At 43.2% G+C, this 24894-nt stretch overlaps 1 protein-coding gene across 1 annotated transcript; it reads right to left on the bottom strand.

Annotated features, from left to right (window-relative positions):
• Positions 1-322: 322 nt before the first annotated feature.
• CSF3 (colony stimulating factor 3) lies at positions 323-15047 on the bottom strand. Its single transcript, XM_044447197.1, has 5 exons — positions 14915-15047; positions 11366-11529; positions 8304-8411; positions 4476-4622; positions 323-2390 (listed from the first exon to the last, which is right to left on the bottom strand). Exons 1-5 carry the CDS (start codon positions 14928-14930, stop codon positions 2232-2234), a joined length of 594 nt encoding a protein of 197 aa, XP_044303132.1. The 5' UTR covers positions 14931-15047; the 3' UTR covers positions 323-2231.
• Between the last annotated feature and the right edge of the window lie 9847 nt (positions 15048-24894).

Here is a 24894-nt window from a genome sequence, read left to right as displayed (position 1 = left end):
CACAAACCAGTGGTGAATTGGGGGAATTCTGCTTTGGGCTGACCTGGTATTCAGTAGAAGCAACACAAGGCTTGAGGGCAAGCAGGTAATGCAGCCGGGAACCAGCGGACTGGAGGAAGAGCCAGAAGGGGGAACTGGTGTGCGGTGCCTGAGCTCCTCTTTTCCCCAGCAGACTTGTTGCCATCTGCGTGCCGTGCCTCCCCCTACACATGGCCACCCTCGTGCCGCACATCCTGCCTCCCCTCTGGTTATTCAGGGACTTTCCCAGGCATGTGTTCCCATGTGGACATAGTAACACACAAAAAGCAGATAGAGACAGTAATATACAAACATAGTGTGTAATTATTAAAATATGTCAACATCAAGTAATAACAGTCTCTTTACAAGCAATCTTTGCCAATTGCTAAACAATTTCAACTAAGAAGGATTCTTCAGTAATACATAATCAGTCCCATTTGTAAAACATACACTTTCTGCCTCAGCACAAGTCCAGGAAGCACAATATCAGGGATTGCACTGCACAGCCATCTGGATTCAATTGTTCACTTAGATTACATATCCCAGTCATTTCTGCAAGTTTGTGTAAAATGCAGCTCCTTGATACAGAATATCCCTGCCTATTCACATATAAACAATTGTTCACTTGAAAAGCTCTGTAAGAAGAAACCCTCGTGAGAAAGTGGCCAGCAAGCTCCAAGCATTCATTCGGGATGGAGGAGGCCCTGCTCCCTGGCTGTGTAAACTTGGCATGGTCCTGCAACAGAGAAAAAGGGGCTGTTTGCCCAGGGCCTCCTCATGACTTGAGCTGGCTCTGAACACCAGAATTCAGAGGGCTGGAACCGACCTAGAGTTGGTCATCCTTAAAGCCAACCCAGGGAAAGCAGTGGGACTTAAGTTAATCATGACTTGCTTAAATCCCGTTCAAGTGCCACTAAATCTGGATCCAGCTCTGCATTAAGCATTTCATATTTGTATCATGGATAAGAGGCTGCCCAATAGATCTCTGGAGGCAGGAACTGCCCAGCGCTCTTGTTTACCTCCCTGCAGTTGGGTCATGCCAGAACTCTGGCATGTCAGTATTAAACAGAAATGTATCTTTGCTTACATCGCAATATATGTGCCCAGAACAAGGGCACAAGTGTTTGTAGCATGCTTGGAGGGACCCCACTGTCTATCACACCTGCATACTGATAGCATTGGTGGAATAAATATTAAATAACCTTGTTCCAAAAGAAAATCCAAGTTGTAAAGGTCAAATAAGCCCAATAAATAATAATACAATAATAAATAAAACAATAATAAACAGGGGTACCTTCAAATTGCTACCACTGCTGCTGCTGAAACAGCAGGAAGGAATGGGCCGCCTTGGGCAGGGCTTCTGAGCCTTCCATTAAGCAACCCCTAAACTTTCCCCCTTCCAGAACAAGCAATCCTGCTCTCCTACTGTCAGCAAGAGCAGGGAGGGGGATGGCTGCTTTCAGCAACTGTTCTCCCTGCTCCCCTCAGTGCTGGGAGGACTGGAAGAGGAAGAGGAAAGAGAGATGCCTTCTGTAGATCTCCCGCCTCTTCTTTGGTGGGCACAGCTGGGTTCCCCAAGATACTTTAAGCTTATCATGGCTGTGTAGCTACCCTGGGCTGAAAGTACCATCTGAACCCATACCTATGGTGACTGTGAAGGGGCAGAGAAAGGGGATCAGAACTTGGAGTCAACTAAGTTGGGGGCAGAATGGCTCTGAAGCCAGTTGCAAAATGGACATCACTTTCAGAAAATCCTAGGAAGTTTGGTTTTGTGCACTGAACTTTTTCTCCAAGTTAATGGAAGTTGGCAATATGCATTTGGAGGAAGCTTACAATTTGGGGGTAAGCTTCCATATTCACATTTGGCTGAGATTAGGGACGCTAGATTAGTAAGTGACAAGAGTTTCATCCAAAATATTTCCTGTTGTGGCAGCACCACAAAATTAAAAAACTGTCACTTTTATCCAGCTCTTTGGGGAAGGGGGAGATTACATGCCACTACTATGCTTTTAAGGATTTTATTATAAGTGACTTTCAACAAGGCATTCCTTATAAATATGTAAAATATATAAAACATTAAAATACTAAAATATTAAAAATAAATAGTAAGTATTGAAACAGTTCCATCAGTAATCTTAGAGGACAAACTTAATGCCCTCATAGGGGGCACAGGGCACATCCTTGTCAGAGAATCTTCCATGCTGCTCTTCTTTCTATGCACTACAGTGTCTTAGTGCCCGGAAAGTCATTTCCATGAATTTCTGGAGATTACGAAGGACAAGATAGCTTCCCATCACTCTCTGAGTCTCTGGAAAGGAAAGTTGGTTTTCTGCTTGTGGGTAGGTAACAGTAGACATCCCACTTTCTTCCATCTGAGGTTGCAGGTGCAGGAGGAAAAGAAAAAAGAAATGCATGTTAATAATGGCAGTCTAAGGAGGGTTTAACTTAACCCCTTTCCCAAACTACCATATCACTTGGTCGCAGAACCTTTGAAGACTGATAAATAAATATTGGTCTTCTATTCTAAGAAAATGAAATCATATATCTGTGAATCTTAGCTCAGGAGAGGAAGCCACTGGGCAGTAGAGAACCGAGGTTTCTATGGAAGGAAGGCAATTGTCGGTCCGGACTCAGCCTTACACATTGGCTGATTTTAATTAATGTGATTTCACCTTAAGTTCCAATTTCAGTTGGTTTACTTCAAGTATGACTAAACCCATCCTGGGACATTTTGTAAAGGATGGGATATAAATATCGTTAATAAATAAATAAACTGATTCATTTCTATAAACAGATGGAATGCTAAATAAGAAACACTTTGCTACCCAACTGATTACAATAAGAAAGTTGGAGTGGGAAAATTCCAGGCCAAATAGCTTTCCTCTAAAATGGCCTAGGATGCATTTTGATTTTTGATTTTTTTTTATATAAGACTACTACATCAGTTATCCCTTAACCAGGAGACAACCAACTAAGCAAATTATAAGTCCATATTCAATATGGATAGTAAAACATCAACAGCAATTCTGGCTAATAGCCATTCCTGATATATTCTTGAGTGCATTCTGATTAATTGGAACTTGTTTGCCAGAGCAACTTGTTTGCCAGAGGAACTTGTTTGCCAGAGGAACTTGTTTGCCAGAGGCACAGACACTTTAAGCCTCAGAATAAAACTGATTGCTTTGAATTCTAAAAGAATAGACAGTTGTGATTATTTCATTCCATGCTGAGTTTATTGGTAGTTTATGTTTGTGACCTTAAAAAAAAAAAGGCTTCCCAGGGGGATTGTTATCTCTCTTCCCTGTGTCACCAGCGCTGATAAAAGGAATTCTTTCCTGCTCTTTCAGTTTGGAGCTGGGCAGAAGGCAGGGCTGTCCTATCTTCCTTGATATTTGATTTGTCTATAATAAAATTCAGCAGAGGCTGATGGTTTCTATATCACTCCAATGCAGTTTTTATTCTGAGCTTTATGGGAATTATCCAGGGTACTCTATGGTGGTCAACCTACTTTGGGGGTGGCGTTCGGCACCATGGAGAGTTCCATTAAAGCTCTAAGCACCCCAGTAGTGGCTGGTACAGAAAGAATCTAGCCAGTTGCCTCCCAAAGTTGTAATGGATAGCTTCAGCTATTGCATAGCATAGCAATAGTAGTAGTAGGAACTGGGACCTGGAAGGGGAAAATGGGGACATGCTGGGCAGGCAGGGAGGGGAAAAGGCTGGGGCCACAGAATTCCTTTTAACATCCCAGCTTCCTTGACTCTCTGGAGCTCTATCTAGATGGCTGAAAATGCCTATCTAAATAAAAGACCGGTTTCAAGGTGTGGCAGCAGCATAGATTGCTCTGCCACACCCCATTCTGGGCATTGCAAGGAAACAGGGCATAGGATTGCAGCCAAACCTTATTTGTTAACCCAAATTAATCATGAAATGGCTTTTTTCTTTTAATACTTCTTCATGGATTGTTTTGGAATCAAATTATTTGGCACCTCTTTTGACTGGGTGACACTATGATCAAGTTATATGAAAACAAAAGGAATGATCCCACTGATTATTTTAGCAGTGAGAGGGAGCTGGAATACAAAGGAATTGGTTGCACTTTGTTCTTACCCTCATGCTAGATTAACTTTATGGGACTTCTCCTTTAGGGGAAAGTACTGCAGCTAGCATTGCTGCCACCAAAGGCAAGCCAAGCCTGAAGTATTTATTTTATTCTGCTTTTCCATTTGCATCCTGTTTTTTTGACCCACAGGTTTCTTGTGATTTTGAAATACATGCTCACGTGTAACTTGGCATAGGTATACTCCTGTCTTATAGGTATACTTAAGTCTGCTCTTAACAAGATGCCTTAAGAAAAAGCCCCTCCCCAGATTGCTCTCTCCAGACTTTCAGCCCCCCCATTCAGATTCTCTCCACCACAGTTACACCTCCTGTGAGCAAGTTGTAGGCCAGCTTCTCACCTGCAGTTGGATGTTGGAGGAGAGGTTTGTGTTTTCCAGCTGGAGAGCAGCCACCTGGCCAGCATAACTTGGTAAGATCTGGGCAATGTAAGAGAGGTAGGCATGGTAGGTGTGGAGGCCTGTCTGTATTTGGTTGAAGCAGCCTTCCTGCAGAGAAAGAGAGACAGAGAGAGTTTTAAAAATGGAAGGAAGAAAGATTCGAGGTTTTTTCTAGCTAGATCTCACAGGCACCTATATTGCCTTCTCCTGTTGAGAGATTATTCAGGCTGGAAATCAGGGTTTTTTTGAAGTTGGGTTGCACACACTAGACAGAGTTAAGGGACAAGCAGATGATCTAGGATGAAATATTGGAAGAGACTCATCCATTTGGGATTAAGGAACTGAGTTTGGGAGACATGGGGAAGAACAAAAATCAACGAACAACTCCGCTTCCCTTCTGTTCCTGCCAGAGAATGGGCCAGAAATATTTATTGATTGATTGATTGATTTATAGCCTGCCTTTTTCCTACAAAGGGCTCGAGGCAGCTTACATCTCCTCCTCCATCTTGTCCCCACAACAACCCTGTGAGGTAGGTTGGGCTGAGGGTCTGTGGCTGGCCCAAAGTCACCCAGTTGGCTCCATGGCTGAGCGGGGACTAGAACCCAGATTGTCTGAGTCCCAGTCCCACGCTCTTAACCACTACACCACACTGGGTCTCAAGTTGACAGATGATGACTGAAGAATTGAGATCATATGGAGTGAGGAAAGGCGTTTCCTCAGAAGTAGCCAAAACAATATTTCATAAAAAACAGATACAACAGAAGAGGGAAAGGTGTGGGTGACTGACATCTAGAGGTGTTATGTTTGACTCTTTGGCTGGATCTGCCTCATCGCCCTGTTATCCGTGAGCACTTGCTGAAATAAGACCACCCTGCTGATCGCTGTTGCATCTGGTCCCTCGGGGTTAGCTTCCTTTTTGCCCGCAAGTGCTTCCCCTCCAGCTGCCCCTATAATCTTTCGGTGTGAGCTTTTTTATGGTATCAATGTTCTCCTCTCCATACTTCCCTTTTTACAAATAGGGGTGCCCTTAGGAGACAAGGCCCTTTAATGACACAGAGAGAAACTTTACAGCATCCATGAATTAGCACGGGGCTCTGCTCAAGTGACCTGTACCCACATTATAGTCTGTCAGTTAGTAGCTGGGTCAGGAAATATTTGCTGGGAAAAATGCACACAGTGGAATTTCTTTCCTCGTTCTTATCAGCTGCATTTATTTAACTATTTTGCAATATTTCTCTCTTCTTGAGAAGCTGAGTACAAGAGACTGCAATACCATGCTGCTGATGGCATAGTCGAACTTACCCTGGAAATAAGGCCTCCCAGATTCCCAAAAAACAATTTAAAATAAGGCTCAGCCTCAGAGCTCATTCAAGTCCTAGGAATGGGCCAAGAGACACAAGAGGCAATATTGAACAAGCACGGCGTCTTGTTCACCACCCCTTTTTATGGCTAGCCTCTGGAATGAGGAGATGGCTCCAACATCTTTTACAAATCTCAAAGTAAGGGGGAGTAGTTTTAATTTACTGACAGCCAGGATTTTACCTTACAAATTTAATTAAACATGCATAGGAGTAAAACTAGTTCTTCAGAACCAGTGAGTGTATGTTACACTGGGCCTACCTCCTGTGAGAAGCCCTTTCAAGTGACCAAGCAACTCTGTGAGGGCTGGGGGTGGAGAGAGATGGGCAAGTCCCTACCAACTCTGGCCCCACTTCATACCTTGCTTCATTCAGCCCATGGTTTCAAATTGGGCTTTAATGATTGCAGGAATCATTCAGGCAAGCATGACAACTTAGAAGCTCCCTTTGGACCGAAGCGCTGAACACCAGTGGCCTGAAGGCAAGCGAGGAAGGGTTGTGTGTGCATCCCTCTTTAGGTTAAGTCTTCAGGTGTTCCCTCAAACACCTGACTAGGGCAATGGATCCTACCACTGACAACTCGTGGAAGTACTTTTTAAAGGGTCATGACTGTGTCAGCTTCCCTAAAAGTTAAAAAGTTGCTCCCAGTTGACAAGCAGGTTTATAATTGAGCAACCTAAAATGTTGATCAGTGTAGCAAGACTTCAGAGCTTGCTTCGTCAAATGCATCCAGTGGGCTCTGGCTCATAAAAGCGTATCCCATAATACTCTTTAAAGCACTGGGGTCATCAGAGCAGGAGACTGGGGCAGAGGTCAAGGGCCTCCCTCCCTGACCAGAATGAGGGCTCCCAGAAGCTGCAGGGCTGCCTTACTAGATCTTGACTGTCAAACCATCAAAGCTAAATTTCCCTAAATTCACCAATGCTTTAAGGGGGTCAGAAGACCAATAATCATAATTATCTCTTTGGAAATAGGGAGGCTACAATTTATTTGTTTGTGCTAGATGAATCTGGAGCAGTTTTGTTTTTAACCAGAACCAGGCATATCTGGGCATATCTCATGACAAAGCCCTGCTGTTTACATGCCTAACTTAATCCATCCAAATTCTTTCCCCCTTATTTTGCTAACTCATTGCTTAACTTTAAAAAATGCTGAGGCAGGATTGCAAAATCAGGGAAGCAGCTGATTCACAACTGCCGAGTGTGATTTCTTGGCCTGTGTGGCAAACGGGTGGCTGTCCCTGTGGTATGAACACTTGCGAGTGAATGACCTCTGTGTGGAGAGGCAAGTGGGATTTGGCTGGTGAAGCTCAGAGCAGTTTTAAAAGCACCCCAAACATGCTGTTTGTTTCAACGGCAAGGGGGTCCTGCCAAAGGACAGTGGGTGGGGAGGACTGGCTTGTCATACCAAGTGAGTGGCTGCCTCAGCCCATGGCCACAAGCAGGTTTTAAATGATGAGCAATAGAGAAAAATAACCAGAATGGCCACTGGCAATACCACAGCTGTTTCTGAGGGAGATCTCCTCCATTTTCTAGGGTTTGGCGTATGTTGTTGTTGTTGTAACAACATTCCATTTATATCCCACGCTCTTCCTCCTGTGAGGAACCCAGGGCAGTGTATCTAGCTTCATTTTGTCCTCAAAACCCTGCAAGGTAGCTTAGACTTAGAGTGACCGGCCCAAGTTGCCCAGTGAGCCCCATGGCCAAGCATGGATTAGGACCTGGATCTACTGGGTTCCCAGTCCAGCAACATGTTTTTAGCGAAAAGGTACCTGCCAAATGAGCAAGGCTGGTCAACTGAATATAATGTTCAGGCCACATTCTCCTGCATGCTGAGCATCAAACTTAACTTGGGAAGGAGCTGAAAAAGAGAAGAGTCTGGCCAGAGAGTTTCTGTAGTTTGCAGGTCCAAAGGCCATGGCTCTGGAATCGGCAGGTGTACGCGGTCCCTGGACTGAGCCTAGCCTTGCTTTTCTCCTGTGGATTTTTCATCTTGTACCTGTCCTATTTGAAAACAGCTGCTACACTAGTAGCTGAAGAGTCTTTCACCTTGTAAAACAATACCTGAAACCTTTGCAGTAATGGGGGGAAAAATAATTTCCGTGTGCAAATCAGGAGTGCAGTTTTGCACTCTTTCAGTCTGGGGGAGAAATTTTATATTTGAGTTGGTCTTTAGGCAGGGCCAAAGAAAAATGGGGGTGGGAAGGAAAGTAGCAGCAGGTTGTAGCTCAGGGCTCTTAGTAACTAAGCCTCAGGAGAATCCTTTCAGCCTTTTAGGACAAGAAAAAATGTTGCATGAGCTGAGAAATCAGCAACCCATTGGCTAGGGGAAACCATGCTATGGGCGAATGGCTACCCCCGGAATCGCAGAGCTGGCTCTGGACCTGAAGTTTGGCACCTCTGGCATAAGCGGATTGTGGCTGCTACTCACTGTGTCACAGGGGTTTTTCGGGCAGTGAGAGTGATCCACTTGGTTGATGCCCAAGATTCCCTGTACCATCGACAGCTCATCATCACTGCCAAGCTTGAAATCTTTGTGCTGCAGGTGCGGAAGAGGAGGGGAAATGTTAAGTCAAATATCCTTGGTGCAGCATATGCACTTTACTTATCACCCCTCAGCAGCAATTCACAAATCCCCTCCCCCGTCCCAACATTGCATATTTCCACTATTTTAAGACACCATTGTGCTAGTATGAAGATGGCTAGGCAAGCTCTGAGATAGCAGGACAGCTTTTTCGGCTAACGCAGACCCTTTCCCCTTCCTAGATTCTATTCCCTCACCTGCAACCCACAGAATTATTTAACTCCCTTCACAGGGACAAGGGGTTGATAGGTGAGTCGACCAAGAGACCGAGTTCTGTGTATGGAATAGTTTGGAAAACAACTGTAAAAGGGGAGATTGTGAGAAGTAGCTCTCTTCAGGGGCACCAAAAAATGTGTAATGGCTGCCGGTGGAGAATTTACTGAGATCCACTACTCCTTAACAAGCAAACTAATTTCCTAATCCTTATGACAAGAAGCATTACTTTAAGTTGGGCAATCTTAATGTAAGCCACCAAAACTGGTGGGAAACAACACTTTCCCCATTGGTTTAGTACTATCCTTGCTTTCTTAATGTCCAATATCTGAACCATGCCATACTAAAAAAAAGAAAGAAAAAAGTGCAAGTTGATGCAGTGTGATTTATCTCAGATTCAAGATTTAGCTTTCTGACTCCTGAATTTGGAGAGCCAGGACAATGAATAATTGAATCTGGATTAAGGCATGTGCCAAAGCGCTAGCAGAAGCAAACTTTCCCGTTTGCTCCTGCCGTAACACCTCTCCAGCTTCTGAAACAGGGGGGAGCTCTGGTGTGAGAGGGAGATCCCCCAAATCAGGCAGAGGCCCCTTCTGTGAGCAGAGCCCTTCCATCAAAACAAGTCAGATTTTTAAGTCTCACATGGATAAATATTTCCTTACGCAACCTCTTCCTGCATTACAATGTACCTGTACTTACCCATTGCCTCTGCACCTTGCCCTGAATGACCCACATAGCCCAGGCTAATAGTTCAAGGACTGCAAATAAGTAGCATCTATTGGCTTGCACTGCAATGTAGTTGTTCTTCGCGTTTAAATTAAGCATGGGTAGGAGCAGAACAAAATGCACTGTTTTAAGTTGACAGATCTGCTCAAGCTGGACACCAAGAGGAAGCAAAGGAGGACGCAAGCAAATTTGCAAAGCTCTGACGAACACATCTTCCCTCTTTTGGCACTGAGTTGGTTGGCACAACCTTGCCAAGGCTGGGAAATATGAGACCAGATTCAGAACAGGGAATGGACTGAGTTCACTGACTGCTAGGAAAGACCCACTCTGTATGGGGTTAAGACGTCTTGGAGGAACAAGCAGTAATTTATAAGAAATTCTGGCAAGGGAGTCCCTGGTCAGAAGGTCTTGCCAACTATTTTGTTTATCCAAGGCTTCAGCTTTAAAGGGATGAGTTATTTTAGGTTAGGGCCATGACATATTAGGCAATAATAGTTTTCTTCCTTATTATGTCAGGGCAGAATAACTTCAGTAACTGGAGTTTTTTGGGATGGTTCTCAGTCTTAGTCTATCCAATACCAGCCTTATATCAGAATTATCTCTAACTGACATTTATTATTTGAGATCTACTTCACATGTTTTAAAGATCAGATGTATTTACTGGTCTCCTACAGAAAAACAGAGGGTGGGATTCAGATGGAGTTATACTAAGAGTAACGACATTGAAATCAATGAGGCTTACTGATTTCAGTGAATCTTCGCCAAGTACAACTCAAGTTGGGTTCAACCTGAAGAGTCTTGTAGTGCTAGAAAGACCAAGAATGTATTCTGGCATTTATGCACCAGAGCCCATCTCACCAGGACATCCACCTGGCATCTATCTGGTGAAAAGGGTTCTAGTCCACTTAAGCTTACAAGAGAAGTGCTGAATGGGAACTGGGATCAAAAACAGAACCTTGATTCCAATAGGAATGGCTGCTGTATTAACAGGAGCTTCTTCTGCCTGGGGAGGAAATTCTCAATAAATTTTGGATGTGATTACACTCCCCCCCACCCCTGCAACTCAGGATCAGATGTGTGTGCTGAGAGATCTAAGTACTGTATCATAGAGTGGGACTGTGGGGCTTTTTTGATCCCTAAGCTGAGACTAGCATGTCAGTTATGACCCTCCTGAATAAAGATAACCTGTCCATGCTTAATCTTGAACAGCACACTGGTCCAATTAAGCAGACTTTGAAATGTTGGTGCTCACTTTCAAAATCTCAAGACCTGCTAATCACCTTCATATTAGTCATAGGTCCTTCTCCAAATCCCACTGCCATTTGAGTTAGGCAGGTAGTGACTCAAAATTCCTTTCCTATTGTGCCTGGATAGGAGACATCTTTTCTGTGGAGGCTCACCCAACACTGGAAGAACATCAAATGCTTTCAACATGTCATCTAGATGCTGTGTTCATCACTTTTTATTACTTTGGTGCTCTGCTGTGTTATTTTAGCAACTTTCACGTGTTTTGTGGCTCTGTGAGATATCTTGAAGCATTTGGGAGATTGAAGGGCAGCACAAAGAAATGCTTTCATTTAAAAAAAACCTGAACTTAACTTTGATGGGAATAAGGGCAAGTCAGACAGAGTTAAAGCTTCACCACAATCAGAAGGCTGGGTGTCCAGAGAATGTCACACCTGCCAGAAATATATTTTATTCTATTTTATTCCTTGTAATATTGAAGGGATCCAGCAGGTCAGCCAGCACTGACCACTAGGACAAGCTGCTTCCAGGAAAGCAGTAGACAGTGATTCCTTCTCCCATGGCCACTTTGGGGAGTTTCAGCACAGCACGTTTAACTCAGAAGCAAGTTCAGGAAAGCTTATTCTAAGCGTATATAAACTGCAGCCTGAGAATCGCACTAGACAAATCATATACCCTTCTCACTAGCATTCCTCTTCCAATTTGTTCCTTTGCCTGCAACTCACCACAAGATTCTTCAGTGCAGTGACATCACTCTTTATCTTGTAAACAAATTCCCGGTTTTTCCTGATAAACTCCTGGAATCCCGGATCTCCAGAAAATTCTGCCAGGGGTACAGCTGAGCACAATCTCGACCACAATGCAACACTGATCAGAGAAAGAATGCCACCTGGGAAGGGAGAGGGAGAACAGAGACCTTAAGGGGAAAAAATCAAGCCAAAATTTTAAAAACAGCTGGCTGGCTGACTATTAGGTGCAACCGCAGGAAAGTTCTACTTATTATTACGTTTATTTTATGTTATTTCTCTTTTTTCCTTTTAAGGGAAAGCTTTACAAGGTGCAAGCTGGATCCAGAATTAGTTATACTAAGAGCTGATATACTGATTTTGATGGAAAATTTATAGTTTTTGCAGCCTGTGGCTCAAATTTGTCAGACTTCCACTTCCACTTTAATAAGTGCTACCTTGCTGCAGGCTGTTACCTTATAGCACCTCCCTTTACATTAGAGATGGAGAACTTTAAGTCTGGGGAGCCAAATCTGACCTTCTGAGATCTCCTGTAGTCTTTCCCTGCACTCTGTCCTAGTGAGTATCAATGCCTTTAAGGCTTGATTGCTGGTGATAAGACCTTTAAATTATAATGTCCAGGCATATTTTGTATTTTTGTCCCTACCTCTTCTCCTTTTGTTCCACCTACCACTGGAAGGCACCTCCCAGCTGCTTCTCTGAAATTGAAATCAGCCTGGCAGCTGAATGAGGTTCTCCAGCCTTGCTTCTTTGGATTCCACCCTGTCCTGACCCACCAGATTTGACTCTGCATAAGGATCACCACTTTCCATTGTGATCAGAAGTACTAATCTCCCTTCTAAATATCCAGTTGCCCTGTGTCACATTCCTCAAGGTCTATATTGAACCAAAGCTGAATTTTGAAAGACAGTAATTTAAATCTTGAAAGACAGAAAGACAGAGCCAGTGTGGTGTCGTGGTTAAGAGCATGGAACTGGGACTCAGATGATCTGGGTTCTAGTCCCCGCTCGGCCATGGAGCCGACTGGGCCAGTCACAGACTCTCAGCCAAAACTACATCACAGGGTTGTTGTTGTGGGGATAAGATGGAGGAGGAGATGTAAGCTGCCTTGAGCCCTTTGTAGGAAAAAGGCAGGGTATAAATCGAAAAACAAATAAATAATTCTAAGTTGCAGGAGACAAGATAGTGTACAGACGAGACTGATGGCCAGCTCGGCAAAGGAATGGATTGCCCCCGCCCAAGAGAACTTTTCAGGTCATTGTCTTTTCTCTATTATATTTAATAGAGAATTTTCCATCTGGTGATCGGGAATTACAAGTTTGAAGAACACTTATGTTGTCCACTAGCCAAAACATTTTTTTCTGCGTAAAGACTGGAGACATTTAACTCTCTAAAACAAAGCGGCCACACAATCTTTTCAGGGGTAAATATTAGATGTTTTTTTGGAGAGCACTTCTGCATAAGTCACTGGGCTTCTTTACATTTATTGTGTGGTTGTTGTCCCTCACTCACAGAAGTTTGTGGGAACTTTTCACCATGTTATCACACTCTAGAGCCTCTCCTGAGTTTTCCACCATTTTTGGGGCCTTTTTTAGAGTGAAGAAGTCTGGTATTTTCCTAGGCAGCACCAATATTTCTGCAGAAGCTTAATGCATTTTTTGTTCTGCACTATATGACTCTGCTGCCTTGTGTTATGTAATGAAACATATAGGAACATATAGAAAGGCAGAGAGGAAACCCTGCGAAGGCTGGAGATTCACATAGTGGATCCTGTAATACTCACACAGAAAATGGAAGAAGCAATCTTGCTAATGCACCAGGTTATGCTACTGTAGTTGTGAAACTCAGTTTTAAATCTGGTTTTTAAATTTTCAAATTGTTCATGATTTACTGTTTTTATCTTCAGTTCTTTTTGTATTTTAATTGCTGGTGTAAACCACCAGGAAGCTTTATGATAGGATGGAATAGAAATACAGCGAAAAATAATGGAGAAGCTATGGATTTGCTACTGGTTAAAGCCTCCCAGAGAGTCATCTTGTTTAATGGATGGGGTAGACATTTAATGAATAAATAAATAAGCCACTAGTCAGGAGTGAGGCAAACCCATAACAGTAACAAAGACCTTGGTTTGGAGGATGGCCCTTTTCTGTCAGGATCCAGTATCTAGTGGAATTAACTTGGGTTTGGATGTGTGGGAAAGGGATTCGAAACTCCCGTGCTCAGGAGGGAAGAAAGAGGGACTCAGGCGTATCCCTCCCCCCCCACATTTAAACTGGACAGCCTCCCGCCACCCCTTGGGCTCATGTAGATGAAGAAGCCGAGGTGCCCCTCCAGTAGCTTCCCCTTCAGGCAACAAGGAAACAGACTTTCCAAAGGCAGAACACCCGGTCTGAAGGTATGTGAAAAAGCCAAGGCATTTCGAGACCTGGGCAGGTAGGTATCAACCGTCAGAAATCAAGGGAGGAGGGGGCTGGCCCACTTCCATTTTTTGGATCTTTCAAAAGAACGTCCAAAGCAGGGGTACAAAAATGGCTATATTTTAAATATTTACAAATTAACACAAACGATACCATGCAGTAATTTGGCACGAATGCATTTTTCTTGCGTTTTTCCTGTGCAAATTTACAGTTATTCTGGAAAAAGTGCTTTTCTTTCTGTTCGACTAGTTTATATGAATCATAGCAAAGCCATTCCACAGTAGCAATTCTTGTCTTGATGCAGCGCGCGGAAACGATCGGCAGAAACACCCGGGCGCAAGCCTCGCTGGACCCCGTGAGGCTTGCCTCCAAGTAGACCTGCATCGGGTCCTTCAGGGGAAATAGAGGCAATACACCCCAGAGCTTAGCTGGTTTATCTCGTCTTTGGCTTGCTTTGCGCAAGTCAGCTTGAGTTCCCGGCTGACTGGGAAAACTTCTCTGCGCTTCTTTCCGCATGGACGCGCCCCGGATCGGGCTGAAAAAGCGCCCCTGAACCCTTTGCTTTGAGAAATCAAATCCAATAGGTGGTCCCCGAAGGGGCACACTTTACTTTCTGCCCCGCGGTGTCCATGAAGTATAGAAAAAGGTGGGAATTCACAACCAAGAACGTTTTCCCCACCCACCCCTTCAGACGCACAGGGACTAGCACCTTGCCGAGAAATATTAAACGAACGAACAAGCCCAAGATTCCTTATCCTTAAAAGCATCCAAAAGCGATAGTTCTCTCGACTTTGCTATCCTTTGCGCGACAAAGCCGGTTTTTTGTTGCTCAGTTTGAAACGAGTTGGGAGAAGGAGAAAAAAACCGTCCTTTTTACCTTGCAACGTCTGCCTACCTTTCTGCTCCCCGCCACCTATTTATGAAATAAACTTTCAGCATGACATAGGGGCAAATAGAGCTCTTCTCCTAATATCTAAAGAAATCCAGGTGTGCACTCGTTCTAAAATTAGCAGGAGATACCCAAAAAAAAAAAAAAAAATCCAGTGTAAAACTTACCAGCTATCGACTGGATTAGGCGGTGCTAAAAGGCAAGTGACTGAGTTCTACTTACTTAATGCTGAGTTCATTCTTTTAGGAGCCGGGAACTAATCTCCTCCCACTGGTTGGTTTTTGTTTTGTTTTTTTAAAGCTGCCTCAATACAAGAATAGAAGCCAGAGAGATTTGGCGGCTGCTTTGTCCAGGGGACAGTGAAGGTTCCTTCAACCATTAAGGGTATTTATAGAGGAATTTCCGTATAATTGGGCAATATTTTAAATTCCTAATTTGTGAATCCAGATTACACCAGTTATTGTAGAACGTTTCCTAGTTCCGTAATTAGAACTCCATTGCAACTCCACTTAATCTATCTTAAACATGTAGCTTTGATTTTGATTTTTGATTAATTTCTCCTCTCTTTGTTTTGATTTAAAATGGATAAAGGAGTTACAATAATTAGAATTTTTTGAAAATGCCCAACAAAGACACACCCAAATTGTAACAAGATAAAGTAGACATCAATGTTTGGAAGCAAATTAACAAGAAGGTACAATTTTAAATTTGTTTTATTCCACCATGCTGAAGTCCAGGAAAAAATCCTCAGTCACAATGGCACTAGAGCAAATGTTGTTTGTAATTCTCTGATAACACTGAAAGGACATCTTGCTGTATGACAATAAATGCTGGGCAAGGCAGTGCCCTACTTGTGTGGGGTTAAGAGCATACAGTTAAAGGTTCTATGTATAAAATAATTTTACTTGGATGTAATTCCTCTTAAACTGGTGAAATGGGAAGAGCTTTCCCAAAAAAAAATGGGTAGGGAGCACTGGTCTGATATGGGCTTGCTTTTGACAGCTTTCTGCGCAGGAGAAACTTACTGGCAGGGTAATTCACTGAAGACCTCCATGCTAACACCTAAATGGCACTTCCCAAGAAGAAAGATGTCAGAGATGCTAGATGGTGATCAGGTGAAACTGGGCATCAGTAGAAAGGATGAGATGAAAGATGTGGAATGCAGGCGCTTTTTGTTAATCCATGCTCTGCCTTGAGAAAGAGCTCCCTTGCACAGTTTGGGAGGCCAAAAAAATCTTTCAAAAGACACATCTTTCAAACTGTGTCACTCACTTAGGCTTTCCCTGGCTTAGAATGAGATCAGTTCTGCTGGTCCACTGGACTATTCCTCCTATTATATTAATGGTAGTGTAATTGGAATAGTTTAACTTATTTTAAAAGTGGTTTCAATATTAATATTTGTAAATGTGGTTTTGATTTTTTATATTATAACCACTTAGGGATTTGTTTCGGATAGTTAGCAGTATAAAAATTTTACAAATAAATAGGTTTGGCCTTGTTCCTGATGGATCTGGGCTCAGCTTAGAAGAATGTGATCCTATGGCCACTCAGTGCTTTCTAGATGGCCAGAGTATAATCTGGAGTCCCAGCTCCAAAGGTGGAGCTCCTTTCCTCCTCACTTGCTGCCAACACAATTCTTTCTCACCAGGGCACGAGAGGGGAGGAGCGAGGCAACGCTGCCCTGGAAGAAGCCCGGCAGTTTCTTCCTTGTGAAAGAAGCCAAAGGGGCAAAACATTTCAGGTGCAATTTGAAAGTCAATGTTGCCTGGGAGCCTATAAGATTATTTGGAGTCTCAGCACTGAGTTGGGGGATAAATGGCACAGCAGGGCTGAGGAGGGAGGGGAGGAGGCTGGGACCATGCACTTAAGCTAGTTCCTGTTAGCATCCCAGCAGACTCCCTCCCTCCCTCCCTTCCTCCTGGCACTATATCCAAAGCCGAAAACATCAGTCTTGATAGATTTCTTGGCGCAAGGCACAGGAGAGATTGCCACTGGCATTCCTCCTTTTGAAGGTGTGCATGCACTGAGGCCATGAGCCACAGGACTGCACCTTTTGACAGCGGAAAGCATCCGTCTAGTGGGGGGCGGGGAGGGGGAGATGCACAGGAAGCCGTGGCCTCAGCGCTCCCTCCACCCTCCCCTCCAAGATCTCAGCGTAATGGGCAGCCACACACACTGAAAGGCAGCACAAGAGATGCTGGGACATACTTATTTGTGGCTGAGGTCAGGGTTTGTACCAAAACATTCCACATGCTATAATTTTTACACTCATATGCATTTTAATTCTATGAACACTTTAAAAAAATTAAGTTTAAATTTTTAAAATCTAAAACATTTTAAAACTCATACATCACTGGTGGTCACTTGTCTGTTTATTGCTACCTTGCCTCTCCACTCTGTGGTATTATTTGGAGGAAGTCCGCTTTTGCAAACATTACAAGGAATACCCTAAATCCATATGGATGTTATCAAGGAACCCAGGCAGAGTGGAGAAAAAGAAGGGTATCAGGGAGACTGACCACGCAGTCTTACTCAGAAGTAACCCCAGTGATGTCAGTGAGTCTTCTGGATAAAGAGGCACAGGACCCTAAAAGGTCAAACTGAATGCTTGTCCCTACTGCACCCCCCCCCCCCAAATAAAAAATCTGCAGGACACAGCAAAATGAGAGAGGCCATGACAGAGATGCGGCAGATGCTGCCTCATTCCCATCAGCCACCCTCAGCTGATATTGGCAGATTCTCTGGTGCAGGGCTGCACAGAAGCTTATTCTGGATCTACTGCAGTAGCCTGGCTGGAATTTCTGATTCCCACTTGCTTAACAGCAAAAACAGCCCCAAATTACTTTTGGCCCCTAAATGAAGCAAGCTTGGGCAGTAATGAAGCATTGCCACTCTTATGTGTAAGCCAGGGGTGTGCGGTGTGTGATATTTTGGCCTACCACCCTCCTAAGCAGTGGCAGTGGTGTCTGGGGTCGCTAGGAGTTGCAGGGCAAATCAGTTGGAAAGATGCAAGTTGTCCAGCCCTAATGAAAAATGATTGTGAGTGCATTAGGTTTTAGAAAAAGAGATTTCTTGGCTGCAAATATATCAGTAGGCATCCTGGGTTTTTTTATTCTAAATGTATGCTTTTGCACCGGGCTCTGCTTGGTGGCTCTTGATGATCTAGGGCTTTTTAAAGTTGAACTTACAGGCCTGATACTTGCTTGCCTTTAGCTTACTGCGAAGTGTGGGCTTAGGGCCAGTCTAACTGTGAAGCAGGGTGAGGCACCTACTTGAGGAGGCGGAGCTGAAGGAGAGGCCGATTATGCTACTTGCCCAGCCCCAGCCCAGAAGGCCCACTGCCCTCTCCGGCAGGTGCTCTCTGGAGCCTTCCCCAGTGCCTTCCTGCCTGTCATGGCCCTTCAGGGGAGCTGCCACCCTCTGGTGCTGTGGGGATCCAGGGCCTTTGTGAAGCCTCAGCACATGGCCAGCATCTTGTAATGCCAAGAACCTGCAGGAGACCGGAGTCAAGAGGGTGGTGCAACCTTGCCTTTCTCCTTGCTTAAATTGGCCCCGGCATGGTAGCAGCGGACTCTGGGCTAGCGGCTTCAGGGAAAGATGGTTGCGGAACGGGGGCAGGGAGGGAAGGTGCCACAGCTATGCATGCCCTTTTGCTTCACGTGAGGAGAGCTCGTGCTGGACCGGATTATATAGGGGAAGGCAGTCCCTGAGGAATCCTGCCCTAATCACTGTTCTGGCCTTACGCCATCTTATTATTGACCTGCAAGTGGAAAGAGGCAAGTATTTTATAGACAGCTTCTGCCAAGAAGCGGTCCTCACTAGGAACTTCTGGGCAGGCTACTTGCATTTTTTCCTCTGCAATCTGGGATGGCCAAGTGTCTTATTTTACAGATGGCAGTCCTCCATTTGAGGCTGTCTTCTGTTTGAAGGGTTCTCTAGACCAAGTCCTTTGAGAACCAGAGGAAGGGAGAGGCAGATCAGAGACCTCGAAGTTGCCAATCAGCACTTTGTGTCTGGCCAGTAGATAGAGCAGGTGCTCAGGTAACTTCTGAGCACACAAGTTGCTATAGGGAAGTACTCTGAATTTCTCTGGAAATTATAATCATTATTTTGTGAATTGGCATCTATACATAATGAATTTGATCCTGATTTAGTCCCATTTAGAGTAGAGCCATTAAAAATAAATGGGACTTAAGTTTATTTATTTGTTAGATTTTTATCCTGACCCATTAGTCATAAGCCATAATTTAACTATTTCATTTCAGCTGGTCTCCTTTAAATATAGATACCAAATCTATATAGCTATATCAAATTGATTTTGATAGTTTCCAAATCTATCTACTGATAGATAGATACCAAGTCTAGATCCAACTGATTAACTGGAATATAAAAATTTTATGCAAATCTGTGGTTTCTTTTGTCCTCTTTATGGCACTGTGTAGGTGGCCACTCCAATACTATGGCTGAAAGGGGAATAAATAGGCAATAAGGAAGCAGGTAAGCAATAAATCTCTGAGCAATTTCCAGTAGAGGAAAATGGTGTGTTTAACTTCACACACAGAGAGAAAACAAAAGGAGATAAGCAAAAAGCTTGGCAGGAGGATTAACTGCGATTTATATCCTGAGGAAGGTGAGTAGATTCAAACACAGCAAAAATTGCATTAGAAGTGTGAAACGTGAAATAATAGGACATACTTGTGAAAGACCTTTGCCTTATTTCATTTTAATTATTTAATATTTATGAAAGTGTGTGCAGCCTGCTTTCCTCCTCAGATAGAAAGCATTGAAGTAGCTGTCACAGATCTCCTGACTGGGTGATTTTTCCTATCCCCTATCTCTACCCGACAGAATACCTTTTCCGTGGGACTCTTTTGAGGGATTTCCAGCAGCCCTATTGTTCCTGGAAACTAATTCTAAGTTGTCATGCCTGTTCTAACCTGCTTCTAGCGGATACAGTTGTAAGAGGATATGACAGAAGCAATAAAAAAAATCCACGGTCGTGAGTAATCGTGAAGAACGATCTGATGTAATAGTAGATGCACATTTGGGGGTTAGTGAGATTTAAGTATCCATCCCATCTTTTAAAAGACCTTTGCCTAAATGACCTATGATTCATGTCCCATCAATCTATATTCCTATAGATTGGAAAGGATTCCTATAGATTCCTACAGACCTATGGAAAGAACCAGAGGCTGCCACATGGTCTGCTACTGGTGTGGACAGAAAGTGTAATGCCCAGAAGTATCTTCAGTTGCACTTGAGGCATTTGGGATTTAAAACCTTGCAAACCTATCAATTCCTCCCTGAATCCCCTACTCCAGATTTCCACAGAGGAGCTCTGCACTCCTACTCAGGGCACCATTTGGGAGGGGTGCTGTCCAGAGTGCACTTGAGCATCCGGCAGGCTGACCATTCATTCACAGCTCTACCTGCCATTGGCTCGTGTAAAGGGGGCCCCTGCCGTGCATGGGGCCGGTGCCTAGAAAAGCCCTCCCCAGCCTGGTGCCCTCCAGATGTATTGTACCACAAGTCCCAGACCTTCCCAGTCAGCATGCTGGGAATTGTAGTCCAACACATTGGGGGCGGGGGTGCCATGTCTGGGGAGGCTGATTTACTCGCCTGTGCCTTGAGAAGCGATGGCACCCAGTGATTCTTTGCCCGCGGCCAGGGACAGCTGACGTGAGGTCAGGGTCAGAGTGGAGACACAAAGCATTAAGGAGGCTGTTGCACAACTCCCGGTCGCAAGTTTATAACCCCTCCTTTGCATGGAGGAATCCTATGCACAAACATCTGCCTCACATCAAAGAATATAATCTAAAAGCCCATGAGCATCCACAATTGTCACAGATTTCGGAGAATAAAATGCATATGGGCAATGGCTTCCAAAGAGAAAGAAGTCACATGAAGAGTTTTGTTACTGTCAAAGGCCCATGTAGCAATTGCTTGGTGACATCCAGAAGGGAGAAAGAGCTTGATTCTTTTGAATATAGATTGATGGGGCCTGGGTCAGGTAAATTCAGTTTTGATCGGCTGTGGATTCTGGTTAGATGAAAAGGAGACACTGGGAAAGACAGTCCAGGAGGTGATTGTTGACAACTGAGAGCAAGTCTGAGGTAGTCCAGGAAAGAAAAATGTTGCTTGGCATGTGGTGTTTTGGAAGGCTTAGAAGAAGGCTGAGCAGTGAATAAATAGTTAAGGCATTGGGATTAATTTATATCTTCTCTGTGGAACAGCCATATTGTGGCTGATAAAAATCAGGTATAGGGAGCACCTGTCAACAGCTCTTGCAAGAAAAATATTTTACAAGCAGGAAGTAACCTGTCCAAGTAGCCAGAAGCATAACAGGAAGAGCTTTTAGAGTCAAAGGAAGACTGTACACAAGAGTGGACAAGGTTGTGACTGTATTTGGCAAGGAAGTACAGTATAGGGAATTTGGCCTCTGAGGAAGTCATGAAGAACCCTTAAGAGTTGTCATTAAGCAGTCTTGTGAAAAACCCTAAACTAAACATTAGAATTTCCTTATGCACAAAATATCCTTCTGTAAACTGATTTGTTTAAGGATTCATTTTGTCTTTAAGTGCCCATCTTGGTTATATTTGGCTGGGTACAGGTTTAGGGAATTTCACCTGAAGTAAAATAAGTCAAGTGCAGCAAGAGTGTCATTGGAGTCCTTAATAAGTGTCACTTGGCAAAAACTCCAAAGTAAGTGTTAGTATTTCCTTATGTACAAAGTACTCTGTGCTATGACTCCAAATCATGTGGGTTCCTGGGGATTGTGTTGGGAGGCCAAAGGAATACATATTTAGACCCTGAAATATAAGCATTTGCTATAAATAAGAGATTTGATAGGTGGAATTGCCCAATGTAAGAGCAAAAACAGCACAGGTAGTGACAGTGTTAGGGAAAAGAAATCCTCCATATATGAAGTCACTAGCAGTGGGATCATAGTTATGGGAACCACATCGCGCCAGAGAGAGAAACTGTGAAAACAGATTTAGAAGTTTGGTTTTAAAGAGAAAGTGGTGGTACTTTAGGAGCTACCACCACTATGGCTGAAGATAAAAATGGAAATCTAGTCAAGTATAGGTCTCAAGTTGAAAACAGAAGAACCTTTGGTATGAGGGAAAATTAGTAAAAGGTCAGGCTTATTAGAAGTGATGACACAAGAGTGACAAATGTTAGTCCAGTGTTGCTTAGATGGCTAAGCCCAGAACAGGTCCAACAAGAGCAGAAGTGGTTGCTGCAAGAGATGCAAACTGAATTGCAGTTTGAGGTCTGTGACAGAGGCAAATGCAGCTGCAGGCTAAACTGTGTGAAATGCAGCATCAGCATAACAATGTAGGGAGCAATAACATCTTGAGGGAAAAAGATGGCACAACTTGAGGAAAACTACCTGAGGCTGGAGCTGGTACAACAAGGTGGTCTCATTGAGTAGCAGCCTAGCAGAGTGACTGCAAATGACTGCACTTCCTTCACAGCATGTTTTTGTCTATATATGGAAAGGCAGCCTAGAATGGGAATCCAAGAGGTGGACTTCATGGCAGATCTTCCTAGGTTAATCATGGGGGAATTGGCTCACATCCTTGTGTTAAATATATTAGGAATGTTTCAAAGTTTGAACTGACCTTATCATCAAATATCTTAGCACCAGACATTTTAAAACTTTGAGATTGGTTTCGCTGAGGAAAACGGTGCTTTCAGCAACAGCAGTTGTATGGGTAATGTTCAAATTGAAAGCATATGTGTGAAGACAAGAGTTGGTAGTAGAGTTGTTATGCCCTGTTACCAAGAGTTGGTAACAAGAAGAGTTACAGTGTATGTTTATGCACGGAAATAGCTCCAACACATCACTAACACAAATACAAACTTGCAGAGAGGGTAATGAATTCTGTAAGAGTTTAATATTAAGGTACACATATAGCATATAAACAGAATGTTACAGTAGAAATGTTACTTTGGAAAGAGTCTTCCAATTCTTAGACTGTTAGAATGCTACACAAAAGTATTTTGAAGGGAAAGATTGTTCCACTTGTTTTTAAAGGTGAGGGTGGAGGTGTGAAGAAAAGCCAGATGTATAACTGTTGAAGAACTGTAACATTTACACTGTGAGGTTATAATGTTTCTCATTAGGCATAAGGTCTTGTTTTCTTATTGCCAGGGCCAATGCAGTGGTTGTTAGGATTGGAGATGCTCTGAAGGGGAAGAGAGAGACAATTGCTTTGACTATTGTTAGATGAGGTCTGAATTAGATAAATTCCCATTTGATTGTCCGGGGATTCTGCTTAACTGGAAAAAAGCAACTGGGAAATGATATTTAAGCAATTGGTAGCTGACTGTTGGAAGCAAGTTAGTGGCAATCAGGGAGGGAGAAGATCCAATGGTTGATGTGTGGAGCTGAGGGAAGCTGGGGAAAAACTGAGCTGAGAGTGAATAGCTAAGGCCTGGGTGTTAAGCTATTCCTTCCCTGTGAGGTGATAGTGGCTGGTGAAGATCAAGTGTAGTTTGCTGGTTGCTGCGTTATGCCAGGAGGCAGTTGCGAGATCTTGCCAGAAGAAAGCTAGTCAAGTAGGAAATAACTCAGCTAAACTATCTGAGAAGCCAGAAGCATAACAGAAGGAAGACACTACCTAAGAGCTGGGCCTGGGTGTGAGTATCTCTGGCTGGGCCTGAGGTAAAAGCCAAATTCTTTAGGTCTTTAAAGAGTTGTCACTAAGCAGCCTAGTGAAAACCCCCAAATGACGTACTAGTATTTCCTTCTGTACAACATCCAATTTTGATAAATTAACTTGATTAAGGGCTCATCTTATCTCTAGGTACTGCTCTCATGTCTAATCCTATTATAGTTATGGCAGATGGTTAGGGGTAAGGTTAGGGTTGTGAGTGGCGCAGCGACCCCAGACATGGGCTATTGTAGTGGCATATAAATCTATTAAACGAACAAACATTTAAAAAGATATTTAAAAGAATACCGTAGTGAAAGAGCACAAACCCAGGAAGTGGTAGCAGTGCCACACCAGTGTCCACATTATGTTGCCAGCATCTAGCAGACATAACCAGCTTCTTCCTAACAAGTCTCTGTGGTGTGTGAAACTATGATTTTTGTTGACTCAGCCTCTATTTTAAATCTATAGAAATAGTACATTTGGAAACTTGGGCCACTTTCCGTTGATGTAGATATGCAGATCTTTCTAATTCCCCCTTCCATTGCTCACTAACAGTCTGAATATCCATATTATTACATTTGGAAATGCATCTATAAATTGCTATTGTAGACTTAGTTAAGTTTTTTTTTTTAAAGAAGCATTTGGTTCTTCCTGCAATATACTGAGTGCTGAATCATTTTTGCTGATACCAACAGGTGCTGTTGAATTGCCAGCCAGGTGACCCTGGAATTCACTGCAGTACTGAACATGGTAAAAAAAAAATCTTCATTTGATCATATTAACTGAGCATTTATATATTTATATAATCTCCAATAAATGGTATGAATTAACAGGTCACTGCCAGCATTTCCCAGTCTCTAAAAGGAGCAGCCAGCAAATTACAAATTAATGTTGTAAGCCGCCCTGAGGCTTCGGCAAATGGGGCGGCATAAAAATGTTTTAATAAATAAATAATAAATAATAAATTGGAGCTGAGGCAGATGAAAACTGCATGCAGTGGCACAATAGTTTAAGTTACTTCCCATTATTTTATTTTATGATTTACAATGAAGTGCAAAAACTTAAAGAAAAGGCCCATATAAATTGCTGTGATTGTGAAATAAAGTGAAGAAATCAAGGTTTTTCCTGTCTTTGTCTGTCTCTTCTGTTTAGCAAACATATAGACAATTATGTAGGTGAGTCATGTCCTGAGAATAACTATTCTTATAGCTTACAGATCAGCAGTTAAAGATGAATCAGAATACAAATGAAAGTGGCAAGGTTTCTTGAGAAGAAAATTTGTAATTAATTACAGAGATGTCATACAGATTTATTTCCGCAGGGGGAAAAAAAAAAACAATTTGTATTTCATTGTAACAGCTTTTAGGACATGTCTGTTTGGTATTAAGTATGGGGTGATGTCCGTGGGGAAGGCTGAAACTTTTGTCTCCTATTTCAAGGCAGCAGCATCAGTCCAAGGTGTTTTGCTACCTGAAGTGTAACTTTAATAACTTTAATAATGCTCCCATCAGCCAAGCCATTATTTTTAAAACCCTTGTT

This window comes from Varanus komodoensis, unplaced genomic scaffold (assembly GCF_004798865.1).
Source record: "Varanus komodoensis strain SLA01 unplaced genomic scaffold, ASM479886v1 scaffold50, whole genome shotgun sequence".
Lineage (NCBI taxonomy): Eukaryota > Metazoa > Chordata > Lepidosauria > Squamata > Varanidae > Varanus > Varanus komodoensis.
This window is presented reverse-complemented; position numbering and strand designations above follow the sequence as displayed.

What these genes read in the sequence shown, in the direction of transcription:
- CSF3 (XM_044447197.1), bottom strand. An exon ending in CTGCACTGAAGAATCTTGTG is followed by an intron (nt 8,412 to 11,365) that starts GTGAGTTGCAGG and finishes CCGCACCTGCAG; the next exon opens with CACAAAGATTTCAAGCTTGG. An exon ending in CGAAAAACCCCTGTGACACA is followed by an intron (nt 4,623 to 8,303) that starts GTGAGTAGCAGC and finishes CTTTCTCTGCAG; the next exon opens with GAAGGCTGCTTCAACCAAAT.